The 24,317-nt window shown below is 34.8% G+C and overlaps 1 protein-coding gene and 1 long non-coding RNA gene across 2 annotated transcripts in view; one reads left to right on the top strand and one right to left on the bottom strand.

The window, feature by feature from the left end:
- LOC143365648 (uncharacterized) overlaps nucleotides 1-20,147 on the top strand; it is a 31,833-nt gene extending 11,686 nt beyond the window's left edge. Inside the window, exons 2-6 of the mRNA XM_076806014.1 lie at nucleotides 3,772-4,014; nucleotides 8,179-8,570; nucleotides 11,493-11,759; nucleotides 12,988-13,377; nucleotides 14,661-20,147. Coding sequence (XP_076662129.1) covers nucleotides 3,795-4,014; nucleotides 8,179-8,570; nucleotides 11,493-11,759; nucleotides 12,988-13,377; nucleotides 14,661-14,930 — 1,539 coding nt within the window. The 5' untranslated portion in view covers nucleotides 3,772-3,794 and the 3' untranslated portion in view covers nucleotides 14,931-20,147. The remainder of the gene's footprint in view (nucleotides 1-3,771; nucleotides 4,015-8,178; nucleotides 8,571-11,492; nucleotides 11,760-12,987; nucleotides 13,378-14,660) is intronic.
- On the bottom strand, nucleotides 18,684-20,567 carry LOC143365649 (uncharacterized). The gene is made up of 2 exons (XR_013084578.1): nucleotides 19,723-20,567; nucleotides 18,684-19,688 (listed from the first exon to the last, which is right to left on the bottom strand). It is a non-coding gene; the product is annotated as an uncharacterized LOC143365649 (long non-coding RNA).
- Nucleotides 20,568-24,317: the final 3,750 nt, after the last annotated feature.

Genomic DNA, 24,317 nt, shown 5'->3' with positions numbered 1-24,317 from the left:
TTTTGAACTTGAGGATAAAGAACGTTTTGGCGCACCGAAAAAATTTGAAGACGAAAAGTTGGAGGAATTACTCGATCAAGACCGATGTCAGACGCTAGCAGAACTTGGAAAAACATTACAAGTAGATGAGTCAACTGTTTCATAACGTTTAAAAGTTTTAGGAATGATCCAGAAGCAAGGACATTGGGTAAAAGCTTTTATTTTGTAAAAGAAACAGCGAGAACTTATTCAAGGTCCTAATATAAATATTTTCATAGGAAATTACTGAATTGACTTCTTTATTTAAACACATGTTATAACGAAAATCGTACAAACTTTAAGTATATTCAATCTTCTCCCTTCTATAAGACGTTTCACTTTTATATGTTCCATTGTTTGGTAGGTTTAGTGTTAAGAATATCAACGCATTAGTTCTAGCTTATTGACATCAATAAAAGGAGAACAAACTTTCTATTTTGCTTCTATTTCTTGCAATTGATGTGAGCAATTTTTATTTTGCATAAAAAAATAATAGCACATTTGTTTAATTTCTTTCACGAAAGATGTTGGCAACTAGTTGGTTTCTAGTCCTTTTCGAATAATTGAAATTATCTCTATTTGCCTTTTTCTCCTTGCAAATGATGCATACAAAATCTATTTATTTTGCATAAAAATAGGCTGAATAGTTAACTGCGTATACCAAGCTTTAATTTGGTCACGAAAGGAATTTTATAATGTTTCTATAGACATTTCAATTCGTAGCATTTTCCAGAAAAAAACACGTCTTTGCTTCTCCATGCGGTATACCGTGCGAAACCATCTCGAAAGAAAATGAACGATGGGTTGCGAAAACGGAAGCTTCAAGCTTTTAGATGGGTGTAGGTTTATTCTCGTATAATCGAAGCTTTAGCGTTTACACATGTTTTGGAACCATGCGCATAGGGGAGTTCTGTAACAGGATTTGTCGAAAATGTTGTACTAATATTTGACAGATTATCGAAATTGCAGAAACTACAAATCAAATAAATTGCATTAAAACATTACACAGTTTTGTACTAATTACTTCGTCCAAAAGTTTTCATTTTAATTATAGGTACAAACATTCCTCCGAATAAATTGACGATGTTGAAAACCTTGGAGACAAACTGTTTCTCTAATGTGCGAAACGCTAAAATGCTTGGCTTTGCTGCATTTTGACAACGAACTTAAAAATAGTTATCAGTTAAAAATAGCCATGAATCGGGTATATTTGCAACTGTAGAATTCATGCAAACGAACCGACAACAAAAATATCTGATGTTACCCACTGCAGTTTGCTTCTACCTCTATGGTGGTTGAATTTGACTTTCAGATAATTAGATGAATCTGGTATGCTCGTTATGGAAAGTTACATTTCTGTAACATGTTTGCAGTTAAACATTGAAGAGACATTTTGAAAATTGCATTTTATAGTTTGTAGGATACTAGTTAATTTTAGTAATGAATTCTATATAAACAATTTAAAACAATTATAACACCAATATGAATATTAGCATTATATTATTGTAGAACTTATTTAGATAGTATATTTTCGGTTACACTGTGAGAGTAGGATTGTTTAGAATAAATACATGGTTATGTCATTTCGAAAAAAAAACCGAATTATGCTAACGTTATTAAAAAATGCACAATCATTGTATTTACCAGATGTTCGAGCAGTATTAAATTTTCCAAGTCACGTGCAATTGTTATGTTCAGTATTACATGAGCGCCTCGACGTAGAAAATTAGAATAATTGCGCGTAATGTGTCAATTAAAGCGACTATACCATCGGTATAGTTTAATATTTCAACTATGACGTAACTATTGTGGGTAAGCTGGGAAATGTACTACAGTCCGTAATTAACCATGCTGAAATAATATGCAATTTGTCAGTGTATTCTTATCTTTAATGAATTCTCCCTGTTCGCAAAAGCAACAACTGACCCGTCAATAATTTCTTCTGTATTTACGAAAATATACTTTAAAAATAACTGATTCTGAAAAAAAATGATTAAATACAATTATTTACATACACAGATCATTTGTACGAAAGACATTTCACTGAGATTTCTCATTAATCAGTAATTTGTAATTAACTTTACATTACAAATATTTATACTTATATTACAGGAATATTTATATTGCGTCTTTGTTCCAAAAGTCTGAGAATTTTTCAAAATTGGTTCTAAAAATAACTAAATAAATGATCTAATGGATTTCTAATTCGATCCAATATTTAAATAAACCTTAATTTATTATGAAACACGGTGTGCAGTTTGTGATAAAACAAAATGACATTATTCGGGGAATTATCGAATTACAAAATGGAAATACGTCCTTGATAAGCACGAACATGGTAGCCTCGTGGTAAATTGTACTTAATTAGACGAGCTTTATGTAATTGTTCTTGTTGGTACGACAATATATTATATTATATAATTACACATTTAATTTCACTGTGTGGCTTTATTCAGACAAAATTATATATTGATCTAGTGTTAATTATGATTATTATGCATTTCGAATATAATCAATGCAATACTGTTTGTACATATAAATATGAATGATATCATCGTTACCTGCTTAGCAACTCGACTATCTGCCTCACGTCTCGCTTCGCAATTGACAATTTCATTGTGATGATAATTCAATATTGCAGATAATCATTTCGCGATTGTTCGAGGAAAAATGAAAACTTAAAAGATAAAACAAATATCATTTATCGATGTCATTACGTGACAAGGTATTGCTTTTTATCTTCCATAGGAAAAATAAATCTTTTTCCTGATGTTTAGATTTTGTTATTGTTCTAGTGTTTGTATTTTCATTTGAATTAATTAAATCTTAACAATTCCTTAAATTGTGCAGTAATGTGGAAATGTTACAATAGTTTAATTAAATAAATTGCAATAAATACTTACAACTGAATAAATAGGATTGCATTGCAAGGTGCCTAAAGACTGAATGAAATATGTGATATCATGTTCTTGTAAAGCACGCAAGCATGTTCTTGTCTTTTATATTTGACTTTTTCGAAAATTTGATAAGATTTTGAAAAGTTAGATTTAAGTTGAAAATATTTATTATGAGACTTACTATAGAATGACTATAAAATGGGTCACTAAGTAAATCTTTTTCAAAAATCGCTCAATTAAGCTTTCGTTTAAAAAAATGAACAACAAATAAGAAAATAAACATTATCGTATATCAAAGTAACATTCTTTTTATTTGTTATTATCGAATACCTTCCGGGATTGTCTAATTCAATTTTTGCAACTGTTCGCAGTGCTTTTTAGGAGAACACATCATCTATCAAAGTAATCATCATCATAATCTATAAATCTATCTAAATTTCACAAATAGTTACATTATTAATAATTATCAGTAAATGATTATTAACATAAATTCGAATGGGTCCGCATCGACTTCAATAGCTCACTTAATAGTTAATAACCTAATTCAATTTTTATAATTTCTTGCAGTGTTTTCAGCAGTAATAGATTGCAACATAAATTCGTTAAACTGCAAATATAAATACGTTCTAATTTTAACAATTTAAGTATGACAAAATATTAGAAGAATTTAAAAATATTTTTATATTATTTTCATCTTATTAAACATATTAAAAGAGAAAATAAAGTTCTATTTCACTGCAGTTTGTTGCAATTCAGATAGAATATGTTTATGTTGTTTATTTGTTAAAATGTTTATTTTATTTCTGCTTTTAATGTGCTTGATTCTGACAAATGATGTTTCGTATTTTTTTTTCAGAAGGGACCTGAAGTATTACAATAATGGGTGATAACACGTTCAAGCTTACTTGGAACAATCATCTGGCAAACTTGTCCGGATTGTTTGAAGGGCTATATAAAAGTGGCTCTTTGACTGACACGACCTTAGCCTGCCAGGGCGGTATGCTGAGAGCACACAGATTGGTCTTGGCAGCATGTAGCCCTTACTTCGAAAGAGTCTTCAAAGAGCACTATGGTGAACAACCGATTCTTATTTTAAAAGGTGAGCAACCAGTATTAATGATATATTTGTACACCTAAAAGCATAGTTAGGCGACGCGGTCCCGGCGATGGGAGATTATTTTTGATCGCTACCTTCAAAATCTAGCTCTATGAAAACTGCCTACCCACTTGAAATCTCATTGGCAGACTGCGGACCTTCATGCAAAATAATAGTTTCTTTTATGCCGTTGTAAAACACACGGGACAATGTACTTCTTCCTTTAACCATCTTGATAAGTTGGCAATGTTATAGCAACATTCTTGACCATTACAATGTTTACTTAGATTACGAAGTATCATACTAAGACCTTTGAACAATTCCCTATGAATTGTCTCAGATACCATTAAGTGTATAATTCAAGGCTAAATAATCCAAATGTTTTAAAGAAGTTAACGTAGCGAAGGTTTGTGCACAGAAGTTTTGTTGGGGTCACGAGTGACCCTAGTATACCAGTTCAATTCTTCGAATGTCTTCACAGTTCTGTGTTTCACCTATTTATTTTTATCAGGAATGTATAAAAACTGTAGTCTACTCATTGGATAAGTTAGTTTAATTTCTCTGGCCTTTTATTGAACTCTAATTAAATATAGTTATACATTTTGTTATCAATGTTTAGCCATTAGACTAAATGTAGTTATACAGGAAATATACATTTTCTTTTTCATACAGAACGTTATTAACAACAAAGCAGATCTAACTATGGTAGCTGAAAAAAAATTAGTTTGAAGATTATTTATGTAATTGTTGGTATGAGTATAATCATTGTGGTTGTACGTTAAGCATGGTTTATGCAGATATTAGTACACATAGGATTGTGTGAGTAAATAAATTTTTCCTTGGAGACCTCCACACAATGAGTGGAAGTGACCCAGCATTCATTTGTCGTGTTCATTCAAGACTGCAGTTCTCAACACCCCTTTCAAACAACGCAAAGAGAAAGATATAAAATAACAAATTAAATAATAGTGTTAAATTAAGTAATAGTTCAAAACTAACTGAAAGGCAATTCCAGTTATTTAACGTCAGGCGTTTGTATCTGTTTCCTAAAGTTCCAAACAAATAATTTCAATATTTAAAAAGCAGAAAATTAGTCAACATTTTCATTTTTCTCAGTATTTCAGACTTTGATATACAAAATTAAAAAATCCTCATCTGCAAAGATCAATATATCAAAGTTACATTGCTAAATTGATTTTCATTTGCACGAAATTGTAATGTAAACTGTTTTATTGTTTGGTATACTAGGTGATCGAATTATTATAGCCACAATACAAAAAGTATTTTTATTGCCCACGTGATGGATAATATGTTGTCTACAGTATTGCAGAATGTGCATTTGCAGTTTTCAAATATCAATACGTCGTAAAAGAATGATGAGTTTAGTATAAATACACTTTCACTTAAAAATTGATTATTTCAACGTCAACTCTTCAATTTATGGAAGTGGCATTAATAATTTAATCATACACTACGTACAAAATATTTTATTGGCCAATGGGGTCGCTAATGACCTTGATGTTAATGCGACCTTTATAAATAAACAATTAAAAAAAAAGATTAATCAGAAATGGGTTTCATATTTCATTTTATCTTTCGAACTCAAAGGAAATATACAGTTAGAAATATTATTCAAATTACTGGAACGAAATCTCTTAAACGCAAAATGTATTTGTTGCCCGCGAGATGGATAATGTTGTCTACAGTATTAGCCAAATATATGTTTACAATATGTATGTAATTAGTAAAATAATGCATACAGAAATTGATTGTTAACTGGTCAATTTATGCTAGAAGAATGCTTTACAAAAACAAAAAGAATTCTGCCTAGCTAGACTTCCGTACAAAAATGTTTCATCTTAATAAACTACTAAATTTGCGAATAAAAGTGGCAATCGATTGATGGCGACAAATGAACATCCTATTACCGACGTGTCAAACAATTATCGCCTTTCACCAGAGGCCACCGTCGCGTCGACTGGCCACTGGTTATTAACATTAACATTCGCCGTTTCTAAATTGAGCTTAATGTCATCGTAAATAAACATAGATTGAGAGACGCTGACCGCAGTGACAGACAGCGGGTCGCGTGCTACAAATTAGTAGTCGGGAAAAGGGGAACGTTAGCTAAGGCCGGGCCTACGTCTGTCTAATGCTGCCCGCGCTGACAATGAGCGAACGCGTGCTGAAAACGTCACTTGAAACTCTCGAAAAACCCAGATTTCTTTGAACATCCCCGAGTCGAGGTCCAAGAATCTTGAGACGAGCACGTGGGAAAAGTGTTACGTTTGATGGGAGTAATATACCAAGCAAATTGTAAGATTTGCGGCGCTTACGTGTACGTACAAGTCTGAACAGAATGTACGTAATGTGCGAATGTACAAAATTATTTAATTACTTTCGTCGTTCCCTCTTAAACAGTATACATTTTCATATATCACAGAAGTTCTCAATAACACATTAGTGACAAAATACTTTTTTACGCATTTCTGACCCACACCGATATTTCGCTACAGTTTTCCTTCGATATAAGGCGATGGGTCGGGACCGGCTTTCGTCGTATTTCGGATGAAGACGAAAAAGAGGGGATAGCGATTTTCTTATTTTGGTATAAAAAGCGTCGTCTTATATCGAAATAAAATTGTACATACAGTCTTTACTCGATATGTGCCCCCGATATATATATATATATATATATATATATATATATATATATATATATATATATATACCCTGTGAGGGTCCACAAAGCTTGAATGGCCTCGGTCGCCGAGGAGTGTAAACATAATACGGGTCGGGTATATCGGTGTAAGACCAGGAGACCACTGTTAATGCAATAACAAAACTTCTTGAACATATTCGTGGCATTTTTTTTTATTAACACTAGGTTTACGGGACCCGTCAAAATGACGGGTTCTAATATTTTTAATTTACGATTATTGAGAATATGAAGATCCATATACGTGGAATTACTCAACAAACTTATTTCCTTAGGTATATATTATTTAAAAAATGGTTGAAAACTGGGATAGACACATTCTTCTTATTTTTATAAAGTAATGTAAAATATACACTTTTAATGCTCCGTAAACCTAGTGTTAAAATGGTACCAAACACAATATCATTTGGATCCTGTTTACACAAATTTTCCGTTAATATAATTGTAATAGGAAGTAACTGTCATCGTTCATTACACAAGCAAATATTTGGTACCATTTTCATTAGAAAAATGTTGGTGAAAGTCCCATAAAATAATAATGAAAAATAAAGAAGTTTAAGAAGTTTAAGTTAATTGGATTCGTAGTGGTTCACGCCGATATACCCGACCCGTATTATGTTACACGCTTCGCTGTCCTTTTCTACGTTCGGCAGTGTATCAACAAAATATCGTCTAGTCGATATATGTCCCTGGGTAGACCCGTGTTGTGGACATACATCGAGAAAACACTGTGTTGACGGTCGCTCGAGCTTATCCCCACCACCGACTGGTCACAGCATACGGAGGGTTAACATAATCGTCGCAGAGATGTTCAGAGAATTTGAAAAGATTTCAATACATGCAATTTCTATGTTTGTTACATATTTATAGAAACAAATATCGAGTATAAACGAGGACATGAATAGAAATATGGCATTCTACCTTATACCTGTTAACCGCTTCGCTCCCATAGACGTGTTATCCCATAGACGCGATACCGTTCGTGAGATGTCTCAGACGACACATCTCGCGTGCTTCATTATTAGATTAATTGTGGCAGTGGGAATATTCCACTTTCTTTGATTTATTAAATTCGTCCACCTTTCGGACAATGGAACGTCATCGTCACTTGAATGATTTCTGTTACTGTCCATATCACTATCGCTATCACTTATAATATGTTTTCTTAATCGTGACATTAAACAGTGGCGTAAACAGCTAAATGGGCACTGTGTGACTGACACAACATAGTAGCAAGCTAAGTGACCCCAGACGGAGCAAAAACATTAGCCGCGTGCTTACTGGTCCGTCGCATCGCACGAGCAGCATTGTGTCGCGAGATGACTCGTCTGTGACCTTATACGAACAGTATCGGCGTCGCGACATAACACGTCCGTGGGAGCGAAGTGGTTAAGGGTTAATAAGAACGTTCAAGATAGATTGTCCACATGCTAAATTGTGATCCGTAGGTGTGGCGGTGGAGGAAATGGAGTGTCTGCTGGACTTCATGTATCGGGGTTCGATCGACGTGGCAGAAGAACACCTGCCATCCCTGATAAAAACAGCGACGGACCTTGAAGTCCGCGGACTATCGGGCGACGACAGAAACCAGGAAAACAGCCGGAGCCCTTACACGAGGGTTGAAACGCGGATGCAACGGTGTCACATAGAGACGAGGGTTCACATGAGCGACTACATGAAGGACCCATCCGTGATTCCGTTTCTGCCGAAACAGTCTTCTGTGGAATCGTTGGGGGATCACATCAAGGTCGAGGAGATCGAGGTGGAGGACGATCCAATGGTGATCGACGGCCACGAAGACACGTTCGACGACCCCTTACGGACCTCGGGTACACAAATCGTGAGTATTCGCACCCCGAGTGCCGAATGACAATCCCGACTCCTAAGAAAATAGTAACAATAAAACAATTTTCGCACCGCTACATTTGGCTTTACTTGATAAGCTGCTGACAGTGTGGTATCAGAAATGTGTTCCAGGTCGGATGACATATCTGATTCAATCAATTCGATGGACTCTGAAGTTAAAATATTTTCGTGGAAGTAAAGAGATTTTGATTTCGATGGTTTTTACTCGACTAAAAAGAAAAGCTCAACAACCCAATAATAAAGTTTTCAGTTTTCATTGTAGATATTTGTAATAACGGAAAAACAAATGGGTCCGGGATTTTTGCAAATGGTAATTTAAACGTGTGTTTCCTGGCAGCTTGTTCAATTTGCCGCTCTAAGCTCTCGATATTGCCGCTGATGTATTAATTTTGTTTTAAAAATCGAAAACGGTTCGATTTGCAATTGCCTGGAAAAATTCATTTCGTTTGATTTCTCTTGTTTTATTTTTACCCATACTGTAGGTGAAATTGCTATCGTATTACATTTTTAGTTATTCTTTACATTTACACAAGGCAATATTGTATTCCAAACTTCATTGTCGATATTGCATAACTAAAATATATTAACAGTGGAAATTGGAAAGCGGGTAAATATATTGATCCTGCTTCTCTGTAATAAAAGAAAAATGAGAATTTATTTTTTACTCGTCGATATAGATATATGTAGAGGTAGACCGTTTGAGTAAAGTATCCTGTACTCTCAATTCAGATAAAGAGCGAAATTATTTACTTACATAAAGATTTGGAGGCGACGGTTTATCTTATCTTAGAAGGAAACTCACACCGAGCCCGAAAATTCAGATTTCAGAGGAGTTCAGTGTATCATGAACATAATTTGACCTTTTAACCAGTTAACTGCATCCGACGTGTATACGCGTCGATCCAAAGCTCTATTGCGACGCGGTTGACGTGTATACTCGTCGTGTAAAATAAAAAATTCCCATTCACTTTGAAAACTGGAAATTTCAATAAGATGTAATAAAAATGCCATTTGGTTGTATGTTTCCTTTATACTACCAATAAAACTGTTACGTATTTTTTTTTTAAATTTGATTTTTCTCTTTGGCATATTGGGTATTGCCCGTACAATGTATTACTTTTTACAAGCTAAGTTGATTATTTTGTACCTTTCTTTAAAACACTGAAATCAACTAAACCTACAATTATTTTTTTCTTGTTTTGTGAATTTTATTATTTCCTGACAATTTTTAAGCTTTTAATAACAATAATCTTTACAACAATGAATTGTTAATGTTTTATCGAATTAAAAAATTGCTCTGAAAACTTTTTTTAAAAATTATATCCTTTCTCATTTTGCTTTACCTTTTTTGTAAAATTTATAATAGGAACATTTGCTCTGCACTCGACGTGTATACTCGTCATTGCTTGATTTTAATTCCACATCCCGTGAGAGATTTGTAAAATTAAATTCCCCAGTTGATTGGTTAATATACAAGTATTTTCGATTCATGATTATGGTTCATAATGATGAATTAAAGCGAAACTCTAAATGCACTTACTATAATCTTTACGTTCGTTGATGTTATACAATAAAAAAGACATTAATTCAAAGACGCAAATTAATTCAAATACAGTGTTATCTAAATATCTAGCAATTTATATACCAAGGCTATAAATGAGCACACCGGCAAATAGTTGTTTCTTGCAATTAACTATTACAAAAACTATACTCTTTCATAATACAATAATAGTTTACATACTCAGATGCAAAGTAATAGAATTCAAGATGAAATTTTTTACAATAACAGGTCGTTTAAAACTTATATTTTCATAATTAAAATAAAATAATTTGGAAGATATTTAGAACGTAATTTAGAAATAGTTCAAAACTAATTTAGAAGGTAATTGAGTATTATATTTGTTTTCCAATTTAATACAAGTTCCCGGACAGGTGCATAGAATTGCAAGGTTCTGACATGTTCGCGACATGGATAGGCTAACGAAGTTTGCCAAGAAAACAGCCAAAAGACTTCTGTCTTAAGTTGCCCCAATCACCCTAATTCAGCAATAAAAATTTAGGACTTTCTACTATGCAAACACAAAAGACACGACACGAAGAATATTGTGAAACGTTGAGTGGTTCTAGACAGCTTTTCCGATTGATTTCGTTTTTTAATTATTTGAGAAAGGCAATTTTGAGAAAAGGTTGACAGAGATTTGAAAAAATTGTTATAAAACAACGTCCCGTTCTGTCACGAATAACCTATTTTTACGTAATTGATCTGCTGGCGCATATACAGGGGTATAAAAACGTGGAAAACTTCTCGCAAAAAGATGACTGTACAAAGTCATTGAAATTTTTTGTAGATTTTCTTGCATCCTAGAGTCGACGCTGCGCACTGTTACGTGGAAATAGTGTAAGTGAGAAATGTGAATCGATCCGGTGATTGATCAAAATGAGTTACTGGTTAATTTGTATTTCTCTGGTTTATTAACTCTGTGTCGAATCAAATCCACGAAAATTATTGGATTTAATCATAAATAAATCAATGTTTAAACCAGTGTTGTAATTCTAAGAATTTATTTATGATTCATTGCAAATGTACACAAATGTGATCAATAAGCATCCACGTTGTAGTCTTCTTAATGAAAAGTGTACTTTTAATATATGGTGGCTCAAATAAACGAAATCCACTTTACAAATGTACAACCCTGGATGATTTATTGACCTAATTTTTTAAAATAGCTTTGCATTGTTCAGATAAATCCGGCTAATTTTGTTCTAAACGGACTACTGCTTCAATGAACCTTCGGTGGCTCAAGCGAATGAAACTCACTCTTTAGTTTTGTAATGTTCAAGGTATGAATTTCGTGGATAATTTTCTAATATTTTCAAATGGTTTTGCACTGTTCAGAGTCGAATGCCACCGCCAATGTACAAACGGGAAACGAGATTCAAAGGACAGAAGAGAGTCTCCGTTGGCCGCACGTCAAGGAACAGCGAACCGCAGGAATACAAGACGAAGGAGCGTTTAGTTCAGAAAGGGGACACTTCCAGGGAAGAAATGTACGAGGACTCGGCCACAGTGAAATCGGAGACAAATTTTAACAACGGATCTACTGACCCTACGGTACCGGACATACAGATGAACGACGACTTACAAGAACGAGACGAGAGTATGGTACGATAAGATGAATACAATTGAAATTGCTTCTTCGTTTACGTTTGTTCACGTTTTATTGGTCCTTCATTCGAAACGCATATGCTTGAAGAGATTTTTAACGATTTCGGAGGATATCGTTTGCCAGAATTGGATCACGAAACTATTTGTAACGTCTGTTTAGTTTTGCATCTTATTTACTTCCGGTAGACTGATAATGCATAATTGAACTTTGTGCAAAATAAAAATTTTCTAAGTCAATTGTGAAGAATGGAAGAGAGATGTATTCCACAGTTCAATATTTGTGTTAAATCGAAGATGATTCTTAATAATTGAATTCTGTTCAATTTAAAATGCGTCCAGACTTATGGTGGTACTATTTTTACTTTTTTCACAAAATCATTACAATTTAAATATTGACAATTTTGAGAGTCGGAAATGTAGTTTAAATATTTTTTAATCCACTGTACATAGATTTTTCGCAAAGTTTGGCAAGAAAGTTATATGTTGTGTTTATGTTTATGTAACATTGTTTCAAGCATAACATTATCTCAAATCTCTAACATTATTTCAGTTCTCGTCTGTATTTACAAACACTGATAAGGTTCTTATTTACATTCTAATGTCTACTACTATGTTATCAATATAGGTTAATGAGAAAACCCTTCCGACTTCTTAAAAGTGTGCTCAATATTAGAAATTCAAATTTGCTGTTTGAAAAGGTATATTTTACAATGAAGCAGTACAAATAATGTAAATGGGCACGTTCATATTGATAATTTTACAAAGGAGTATACAAAGACAGCAAAACCGTAAAAAGATTACGATTTTCTCTATGGTGTCAAAAGCTCGTATGTTATATACTCATAAATTACTGAAAATGAAATTTCCCATTTTTCGCATTAGAATTTACAAAAAGAAAATAAGGAGTTATTCTCAATAAGAGCAGAGTCGCCAGATTGGGATTTGTCTCCCCACTCTGGCCCGGCCATGTGACGCGCCACGTGACTAATCCAGTAATGGCAGAGAGGGGATGACTTTGTTCCCTCAATTCGAGGCAATTCCTCTGGTCTGATGACTCTGAATAGAGACCGAGAAACGAACGATTCTCCATCGTTTCCACGTTCGATCGATCATCTCATTTCGATTAACATTATTAGAAGCAGCATGAATTATTCCTGAGCGTTCTTGTAAGTTCGGAATCGATGGCTGTCACAGTGTTTCGTTGACGTTGTTGCCATTGTTGCAGGATTCTTCAAGGAGCGCGGACGAGAGTTCAAGGTTAACGGTTAAGAAGAAGAGCGACATCGGTTCGAAGAGAATGGGGCTGAACGAAGGGAAGGAATCGAGGGCGTTGATGTCGAAGTCGGAAAGGGCTCAGTATAAACCTTTCTCTTGCGATCTTTGTACCCTGGCCTTTACGAGGGCTTCTCATTTGGCCAGACACAGGAGAGTACACACGGGAGAAAGGCCGTTCGCGTGCAGCGTTTGCCCGCGAATGTTCGCCAGGCAGGATAAGCTCAAACAACACTTGGACTCGCATTTGCTATGGTCGAAGAGGAAAACCAACATGTCGAACACCAGCTACCAGTCCACAACGTCATCGTCGGGCAAGGGGAAAAGGGGCAGACCACGGAAGGTTAGAATCGTTCATTCGATCTATATTTTTCCTTTTTTCTTTTATTAACACTTCGACTGCCACGTCGGCCACACACGCCTGACGCTATCTTTCTTCATCAAACTTGAAAATCAATTTTTACCACAGTATATTAACGCTTTATAAAAATAACGAGTCTATTCAAATTTTTAGCCATTTTTTTTTCTTTATAAATATACTTGAAGAAATAAATTTGTTGAATAATTTCTCATAGATGCATCGTTATAACCTCAGTAATCGTACATTAAAAATATTGGAACGCGTCATTTTGACGTGTCCCGTAACAGGCTTTTCAATAATTGTGCAGTACCAAATCGAAGCTTAAAAATCTTCTTTTACATAATAATCTCGAACGAAATGAATAGTGTACGTTATTCAGGATGAGTTGTTGGTTTATAATTGAAGTTACAATGTCTAAAAAGGTTATGAAAGTAATTGCTATGATAAATCTCGTCGTTTTCGTTCCTATATTATTAAATAAATTGCTCTGATTTTATGCAACTTTCACGGGCAGCAGTGAGAGCAGTTTTGTGCAATTGTCGTTAGAAATATAAATAACACTAGAAATTGTACCAAGCTCTAAATATGACTGATATACAGGGTGTCTCAGCTAAACGGGATCACATAATTATTTGCCTTATTTACTGTTGTGTGATATAATATCGCAAGCTAATACTATTTCAAGACATACGAGTAATAATGGAAAGAATTTTTTTACGACGAAATTTTTTAACAAATTTTCGTGGTCATTGGCATCTTTTTAAAACCTTGTGTTTTTTCTTAGATATTATTATAGAGCATGAAAGGACGAATCCAACGACTCAGTTTCTCTTAATACTTTTTTCGGTTAAACTTCACCTCGGCAACCCAGAAATTTTTGACTTTTTACTATTTAATCTTGTACATCCTGACGAGAAAATGCTAAAAATCGAAGTTTCAAGACGAGGAATTAACTGTTTCAAAAGTTATGCGTGTTTAATGTTGAACCAGTGAATTCCTCGCCTCAACTTATAGTAACTATTATATAATGAAAAGTTAAAAATTTCTGGGTTGCCAAGGTAAAGTCAACCCTTTCTTCTAACTATTATGGAGTAATTTCTTCAAGTGGCATTTCCTGATATTTTTTCCCTCATGATAGAAAAATATTTTTCTTCGACTATTGCGGAGAGTGACCTACGAAAATTCAATTTTCTATAAAAATTCGTAGTTCATTTAGAAGAATAGAATAGACAATCGATGGTTCTTCAAGTGGTATTTCTCGGTAGGTGAACTTGGAGCAGTCGGCAATTGAGGAGATCCTGAAATTCGGCGAGTTCAGTTCTCTGCTGAACAAATCTCATTCGGCCAATTCGACGGACAAAAGCGAGGAGTTCGCCGGGACCGATAACGAAAGAAATATTGAAGATCAGAAGGACGACACCACGGAACAAAGGGACGAGGGGAAGGGTAGGGACGGGGACACGGACATGGACGTTGACAAGAATAAGGACAATTACGATTGTCAGGCCGGGAACGACAAAGAAGACACCGTTTAAGAAACTTCCTTCGATCCGACGCGAAACTTTCGCTAGGAATATTTTTCCATGAGTAAGGGAAAGCACCTAATCCATACTTATTGTTATATGTATAGAGTGTTGGAAACTGTCGAACTTTCTTCGATCGATGTCGCTATCCAGGTACATACTTTTTTTCTCCCGATTCTTTCCTTTCTCGCGCGAAAGAGTAAAGCGTTATACAATTGTCCTGTTGCATTATTCTTTGGAAACTCAGAAACAATTTCAACTCGTTGAAGGTTTCACTGTTTACCATTCAACTGTCGAGTGAGTATTCCATATCAGACATTCGGATTCTTTTGATCAAACGCGTTTGGAACAATATAAACTAAATCATTTGTATATTTATAAAAGAATTATCATTGTTAGAAGATAGGGACGCATTTTGCATCAGGTTCAACATTCAGTTTCATATTATGTCATTTTTAACAACTACGGGAAGTATGTATACAGAGTTGCGTCATTTTCTATCAGGCTAAATTCAATTTCAGATTGTTGCATATTTAACAACTTTAAGAAACATATATCTTATAATTCATTCTTTAAAAATATCTTAAACCTCCGGATTTTCAATTGGATTTCTAGAATTGTCATTCGTAATATTTTTATACATTCAGGTTGAATGTCAACTGACAAGTGGCTAAAATTATACAATGAAAATTCAGTATTGTTGTTATTAGCTGTTTTCTGATGTTATGCATTCATCAAAATCAGAAGATAACATATGGAGCATGATTAATATTAAAAAAATAAGACTAATCTAATTTAAAAGAATTAAGATTGAAGATTACAACAATTTGGGACTAAAAAATTAAGGAGGAAAGAAATTTCTGCTCAGCTCTAGCTTAAAATTAGTGCACAAAATTTTGCGTAAAGATCCGCAGTCTGGTTATTGATATTCAAAAGACTATGGGCAGAAACAAACGAGTTTCGGAACATGGTCTCATTCCCGAAAAATCTCGTTCGCATTTTCTATTTACCGTTCCACGAATGAATCATTGCGTGTATCTCGAATCATGTGTTATCTCGCATTACGAAAGGTCTCGTTTTTTGAACATTCAATTTTGTCCCATATGTCTACGTCGAGACTCATTATATTGATACCGAGCTCTCCCAAAAATAAAGAATATTTATTCGAATTAGCGACGAATGTCGCAAAAATCCTGTTAGTATACATACCTATGCTGTACAGCGTCGTCCATGATGTTTTCAAGGAATTTGAACTGTACAAACGAATGGAGAGAAACACGTTTTTTTCTACATTTTAGTGTATTAGTCGTGAATTTTTTAAATGATCCACATTATATTGCATTAACGTACAAACGTGCAACTGAGAAATACAGTGAGTTTATATTGTTAAAAATTACGATACTCCATTGGTTTCCATGCGAGCTATAGTGAAACATCTAAAATGAACGAATTTGATCTATTTCAGAAATTCAATGAATTTTTATGACTGTTGTCAGTTCCAACAGTTTCGGATGGCTTTTTTAATATTTTCTGTTTAAAATAACACGCGAGGTGTTTGATTCATGTGTTCCAAATTTGTCTGGACTATAACAATTATAAATGGTATCAAAATTATCAGAAGATAATCAATTTAAAAATAATTGAGTCCATTGAAGCTGCCAGTAAGGATTTGAAAAAAGATACCACAAAATTGATGAAATTCGTATGTTTCTAGCTAAAAAGTTCGACAAATCGAAAGGCCCATGACAATGGAATAATCGTAGCAAAAAATAAGTTGATCAAATGATTGTATAACCGCTCCGGCATTAATTTATTTACGGAGATACAAGACATCTTTGTTGTAGACGCAACAAAAGAAAAAATTCGTTCGACAGAGTACCTGAAAGCACCCGCGTTATAATGTATAACAATGAATGAATTAAATGAATGAATTTAACAAATGGGTGAGACAACATGCTATGTAGGGGAAAAAAGTAACGAGTCCAAGACGACTGTTTAGGTACTGATAAATTGAATTCTGTGCGGCGGTGATCCGCTGTCGCACGAAAGATATTTATATCGGATGATAAGATTAGGAGAAAGAAACTTTACGTTGGGAACTCGACCAAATTATACTTTAGCTTGGAAGACTGCGGTATGGTTTGCATTGTGAAACACATTCTGACTGACCAAAGTTTAAATTATAGTGACTCTTCCGCCGTAAGCTTACGTGAAAATTTAATTATAGGATATTACGTAGGATATTGATAGAGGTTTATTTTTTCTTTTTTTTTGTTGGTAATTGTGTAAGTTCGTTCAAACAATTGTTCTAATAGACAGGTTATTCACTGCTTTACCTAAGGTTTTATTTATGTAACTTTACTACTGTGTCTTTTGCGTCCGCTATACAAGCAAAGAACTAGGAATGTTCGGCCATTTTGTTGGGCATGTAGCACAATTATTACGTTTTCTTGTTTTTCCTGCTACCCCTGACGACAAATACTTTATAAAACATAATATACTACACGTCCACTGATAGTGAACATTGTATTTATTATAAATAAGAATTCGGTGAAAGAGATTTTTATGTTTTGGCGTAACATTAACGCATTAACATTATTGTTATTTTCTTGTAACGAGTTATTAGTATTTTCTTCGAATTCATACTTTCTATATGCGTATGTGCGCGCAAGAAAACTTGACAGGTTCATGAAACTAGACATGCGAAGCAAACAGCGCTTGATCAGCACAGGTAACTGTAATTTATGTAAATTTTACATTATAAAACGTAGAAGTTTATTTTCACGTTTTCTAGTTTCCTTCCATTTCGATGCAAGACTGACATCTGTATTTCAAAGTATTTTGGGTCTCGTACTCTATTGTATGTATTTTATATTCATCCTAACAAGTTTATCAACCTCTCGCCTTTTTTATGAACACAAAACAGATGATGATAAACATGTTGTTGGTAATATTTGCTATTAATACTAGGCAATATTTTACTTCAATGTGTACAATGGTGTCAGCAACACTGAAACGTGTTTGCACGTCAAATGGTTCACGAATAAACTAAAATCTGTCAACGTTTCCACTAATTATAAGAGAAACATGTTCATAAAAGTTAGATCATTATACCTACAAAGATATCGATTTAAGGACCTGTGCTGATTAAGAATTTGCCAACCCTTAAGGTCAAACAGAAAAACCAAAGAAACCTAATCATTGACGTGAGTCCCTTTTAATCTATTGTTAATTTATAAAGCGTATAAAACGTACGTTTGCTATACGCTTCATCGATGATTTTTCAGTCAGGGGTGGCAAAGGGTAGTGACGGCATAACGCTGGGATAAACAAGTCACGTTAGTTTGTATACGTATTTGTTACTATAAGGGATGTGCACCTAGATGTACGACAGTGCAAACTATACCTACGTAGAAGATACCCCGGGTACTCGACAGGGGTTGAGAGAAAAAAAAAAGAAAAATGTAGCTTCGAATATTTTGTTATACACGCGATTGAAATACGTCAAGTACAAATGTCCAAATATTTAGAGTATACGTGTGCGTAAGTGTGCATGTCTGCCATATATAAAAAGAAGATGAAGAAAAGGAAGTAGTAGTAGAAGAAAGAAACGAATGGGAACGATACACGCGTGTATCGCATCAAATGGTTGACGTCCACATGAGCGAATGTTGTTGATCCGTTCCCTCTCTTTTATACGAATATCACAGCTTCTTGAACGATACTTCGTTTAACTAACGCGCTTGGTGTATTTGTTTTCCTTCGTTTTCTGCGATTTCATAGGTAACCATCGAGGTATGCTCGATCGCACAGACTATTCGATGCTTAAAATATGGAGTAATATTTTACATTCAAGTTTTCTTTGTTCGTAAGCTGACAGATTATATCGATTGTTATTTTATTTAATTCGTATTCTTTCCTCTCTTGGTGTGACAAAGATTACTTCTATTTTATTTCATCCATAAAGAATCCGACAGGCATGTTTGAAAACATTGCGGATATCGGTTCTTTAAGCATTGCAAATTTGAAGTTCGTGTTGCATCGAGTCACGGTACTGGAAACGTTTGTTGCACTACTAGCCCAGCATGCACGAATTTTTCGAACACTTGTCTTATAATATCGTGTCGAAATTATTTATCATTATTTAGCATTTAAGAAAGTCTATGTTATTTTTAACTTAGCAAAATTATTAAAGAAAAAAAAAAAAGACATTTCTGCATGGTCCCGTGTCTTGTAGTCGCAAAGATCCGTAGCAGCAAAATAAATCATAAGGCAAGTGGTTAAAACAATGATTCACAGTTTTGTAATATTTGTTGTTATTGGTAATAGGAAATTTCTAATATCGATTGAGCGATGCAATTAACGTTTCCAGCACTGCCTACGCATTATTGCGATTTTGTTCGTGAGCTGATTTCGTTCGAATTCTAGAGCAACTTAAACGTATACAGTGTTTTCTCGATATATGTCCAAAACACGGGTCAAGCCACGGGCATATATCGGCCAGGAGATACTATTCTTTGATCCACGCCGAACGTAGAAAAGGATAGCGAAGCTCTAGAGTAGTGATGGGCACGTATGCCGCAAGCATAACGCTTCCCCCACCAACTCTGTCTCTTCCTCAACCTTCGTCTCTCCTCTCGTACGTCTCGCTATAGCCGACCAGTGCGCGGATTATGCTGTCTATCCACATTCACGAGGCACTGCTGCGCAGCTAAGATGCGCGCTGTACAAAAGAGACGTTGGTGGGGGAAGCAGGCAGCTCAGGGGCCCCTATCGTGCCCCCCCCCACTGCTCTAGAGGCCACGGTTCATGCCCCCTCTCGGGGCATACCCCGCGGCAGTGGGGATAGTTCTCGGGCATTTAACGGCTAAGCATTTCGGACATATATAGAGTAAACATTGTGTTTCGTAGCACGCGGGAGTGCCATTTAAATAGTGTTTTTTTCTTTCTTTCTGTAATATCGGTTGTTGTTGTTGTTGTACAAACTATATTTTGTTCCGTTAAGTTCTTGTTGCTCGACCTATCAGCGTTACATTGTGAACTTCTGCGACGGCGATGTGCAATTTATCGTCGGTGGCATGATTTTTCGTCTGTCACGACGAGCTGCGAGTGAATTTCGTGCAATCCATTGGGGCGGTCACAGAATGGCCGTCCGTGAGTCTTCATATCCTTCATAGTGTACATTGTGTAGCCTGTGTAAATAAATTGTAAAGTCAATGTCCTTCTTAATTGATACCTCTTCTTGTTGTACCTTGTTGTGTCTTTATTTATTAAGATATTTTGGATGCCTAAGTTTCTCCATGATTATAAAAAATTGAATACATGCATTTTGTATCAGATGAATATACTTTATTTGTGATGTAGAGCATACGCTGTGAAAACATTAATAGTATACTGTAATATTTTACCAGAAATTTTTATGCTAATATTTTCATAAAAATGCTTGTTTACTTTTTAATTTTTGCGCAATTAACTGAAACGCACTTTGTAATTATACTAGAATATATTCATTTTCCAAAATTACAAATAGTTACTATGAAAGCAATTTCCCAGAATCATCCCCAATTAAATCATTCATGATGCTTGAAGAATACAAAAAGTTTCGACGTTGTTCACGATCACCAAGAAAAAATTATTGATAAAAATTCAATTTGTCGACAAGTGTTAAAATCGACGATTGATCTTCTTGATAATAATTTGGTAAAACAATTGAAACAAGGGCCAGTGGGCAGGTAATTGAAACTCTTCCAATTTCTGAGGTCACTCAACATTTATTTTCACAATGCTGTAACAGACTCATGTATTTTTACAACGTAAAACAACTAGAAAAGATGATGGGAACATTCGTACGTTACGCACGATGAAGAAAGAAAAACGGTGAAATCAATTGAAGAGTTTCTTCCCGCGTCAGATTAATCGCAGTCATCGTTATGTGTATTCATTGACATTATATATTACATTATACATTAAGTTTTTACAAATTACATATACATTACGTCTTTACAAATTAGTTTCCGTTTATACATAGACTTCTTTTGTTCCTTTTTGTTTTGGGGGATCAGGTGGGACAGTCACGGATTCTTGTTTCCGTTCAGCGTAATCACTAAATCTCTCATGTTCGTCGCGATATACGTAATACTAAAACGTATCTTACAGTTAGCTTGTCAACAGTTCCGATGTCGGTAGCTGAGAATCACGATCGATGGATTGTCCGCGATCGAGATCGGCCTCGAGACACGTTTCGATTGCAAGAGCGAACGCTAGACACCGTATCACTTTGTGAATCGGCGTATATTTTCTCGACATTAACACCCTTCGGTTTCGCCTCCTCTCTTCAACTAACATTAAGTCAAGTTACAACAGCAACATCGAAAGCACAATTCCTTCTGCAAATCCGCTCTTCTCCATTTATTTGTGACTCATACCGAAGTAGGGACGACGTACCACTTATTCACAAGTGTTCTAGCCGACAATAAAAAATCGCGACGGTTTTCTAATAGGCAAAGCTGAACGTGACACAATACACAATTTCGTATGTTGTTTGAAAATTCTTTGCTCGAACTCCTCACTTCTTTTATGTACAATATGTAACAAAATACACTAACGTCTCCATACATGTGAAAACTTCGATATAGAAATGTCAAATAGTCATTCAATAATAAAACTTCTTTGTTTCTAACAATTTTTTAATGAAACCTTTACCCACATATCCGTGGCTTTTTCTTGATTAAAATGATACCCAACACGACACAGTTTGGATCACATTTACTTGTTTAATCCACGATACGGTAAAACCTCGATTATCCGAACTGTTTGAATAATGGAACAGTTATCTAGCAACAATATTCGATTACATCGTCACTAATTGGTAATATTAATTGTGTTGTATATGAAGCGCTTTAAATTGAACTGTGTTGGTTAGATAACGGAGATAATTCACATATTTTCGGTTCGGATAATCGAGATTCTGCTGAATCGTGGATTAAACAAGCAAATGTCCTCCGAATTATGTCATGTTTGGTATCATTTTAATGAGAAAAATGTTACAAACATATTAGGACAAGTTTCAAAAAAAAAAAAAAAATAACATCAAATTATTAATTATATGAGAAGGTTTAGATATTTTGATAAATTGCCTAATTTCGACTTTCTCGATTTACAACGATCGAAATTTCTAAAGATGCTCTGTTGCAATATTCAGGTAAAATTATAAACCAGTCAATCTCAAAATTAAAATAAAATCATTTCATAAAAATCGCTTGTTATTTTATGAAATCGCGCTTGCTCGTTGAGCTCCGGATATTTTTGGATTAATGTCATCCCTGCTTCTTTCTCGCAAATTATGATTACCATCTACATACATGTTACTTATATCGAACATACTTTTTTTTCACAGTGGAATCGATGAAACGTCTCTACGAAGTTCATTGGAACTATGTTATTCTTTGTTTTGCAATAACTTTATGAGCTTCTGCTGGACAGTTGATTGCATTGTTTCTGGAGGGGGTTATATCCCTTCGAGAGAATTCGTTTTTATAAATCCGAGATTTGAAGAGCTTGTTTAATTTTCGAAGCTTTTCATCGACTCGACCGGCTGACCTTTAGCATTATGTTTATCCTAAACTTCTTAAGCGATAACAACTCGGCTAGTTTCGATTAACGCCATTCTACGATTAAGCTACTCGTACTTCCAGCTTGCATGCGGACGCATTTATATCGCACGTTACTTCTACTTCTCGAGGCAAACTCGATCCAGACAATCCGCAACATTAACGTTTCTGTTTTCCATTTTCCTTCGACGGGTGGTAAAAGTTAAATATTTTTCAAGTACTGCTCTTGTACCGAACCTCTAGAAAAAAGTTAGAGTTGAATAATTTTTGTTGCGATGAATATTACTACCAACATTTTAAGCGAGCAAATAAACAAAATGAGACTTTCTCATTCTTAAAACATCCACTAGGTAAATCTTGATTCAATTTCAATATTCGAAATGATTACATATGTGAAATGAAAATGTTAGAATTGTACATGCAGCATTTCAACCAGTCTGGGTAATATACAATTTGCTTAAACATCTGCAAAAGTAATTTATAAATAAGGTAAACAATGCTTAAAATTTTCAAGGTGCCCATAACAATGTCCTTAATTTCATCCTCTTAATTTTAATGGAGCAAAATATGGAGCACATTTTATTCGTGTTTTACATATTCAATACGTATTTCATCAATGAAGGTAAAAATCTTTTCATTTGTGCATCCAGTGCAAATCCACTTGTCTTTTTTTATATCGTTTCAAAATTGTCTGTTACAAATAAAATAAATTACGAAAGTTAGGAACTAGATATATGCAGGGTGTCCCAAAAATGTTGTGCTTCCTTGAAAGGGACGATCCCTGAGCTCATTTAGAATAACTTTTTCGTTTGCGAAAATGTTCTCCGTGGCTTCGTTGAGGAGTTATTAACGAAAATCGCGGACCAATCAGAGCACGGTTACATCAGACGGATTCCGGCTCGGAGACGGGTCCCACTGCACGTAGCGTTGCCATTGGCCAAGCCGAAATCTGTCTGTTGTAGCCGCGCTCTGATTGGTCCATGTCTTTCGTTAATTACTCCTTAACGGAGCCGCGGAGAATATTTTCGTAAAGGAAAAAGTTATTTAAAATGACCTCAGGAACCAACTTTTCCAAGCAAATACAACATTTTTGGGATACACCGTAGAGGCACAAGGCCATTTGTTAATATTACAATGGATTCACTGTATTTGTTATTATAATACTCGCTCTTTTATTCTTGCTATCAGCTTTTAGCAACGATTCCATTATAAATTTCAATTGTCCCTAATAACTTATTAGGGGATGAACTTAGGCTTAAAGTTGAACACCTTTACCCTACAGAATGATTGTTCTGGCAAACTAATGAACAATTCTAATGAACATTGTGGCTAGTTGTTCGTGTTCGAAGGAAAAATTCGTCGAAAGAAAATAGAGGAATAATTTTCTATAGAATCGATTGAGTTCAACGGTGACGCCCTAATTACAAACACGGTTTGACGCCCGTCAATTAGTCACATAATCAACAATGACGATATATACGATTAATATCCTTAGACACAAACAGCGATACGTGTTGGCCGCGGTCAGCTACCTATTGTAATCACGTCCACAGTGGAGAATGTAAACTCCTAAAATGACGCCGAAGGGTCGCTGCCTAAATTCATTCGCAATTCAATGATCGCTCTTCCGGCCATTGCGCTTTTATCTATACATGCTTTTAAGCTCGGCAGGTTTGTACGAATAACCGTTGCCATTGAACATTCCGTGTACCTCAACACGATACGTATTTATAATTATGTTATCCAATAATCCCAACCGTGTGGCAATTTTCGCTCACGAATGTACAAT

The sequence above is a fragment of the Halictus rubicundus genome, chromosome 2 (genome assembly GCF_050948215.1).
Source record: "Halictus rubicundus isolate RS-2024b chromosome 2, iyHalRubi1_principal, whole genome shotgun sequence".
Taxonomy (NCBI): domain Eukaryota; kingdom Metazoa; phylum Arthropoda; class Insecta; order Hymenoptera; family Halictidae; genus Halictus; species Halictus rubicundus.
Note: the sequence above shows the minus strand (reverse complement) of the source record. Positions and strands in the feature narration are given on the sequence as shown.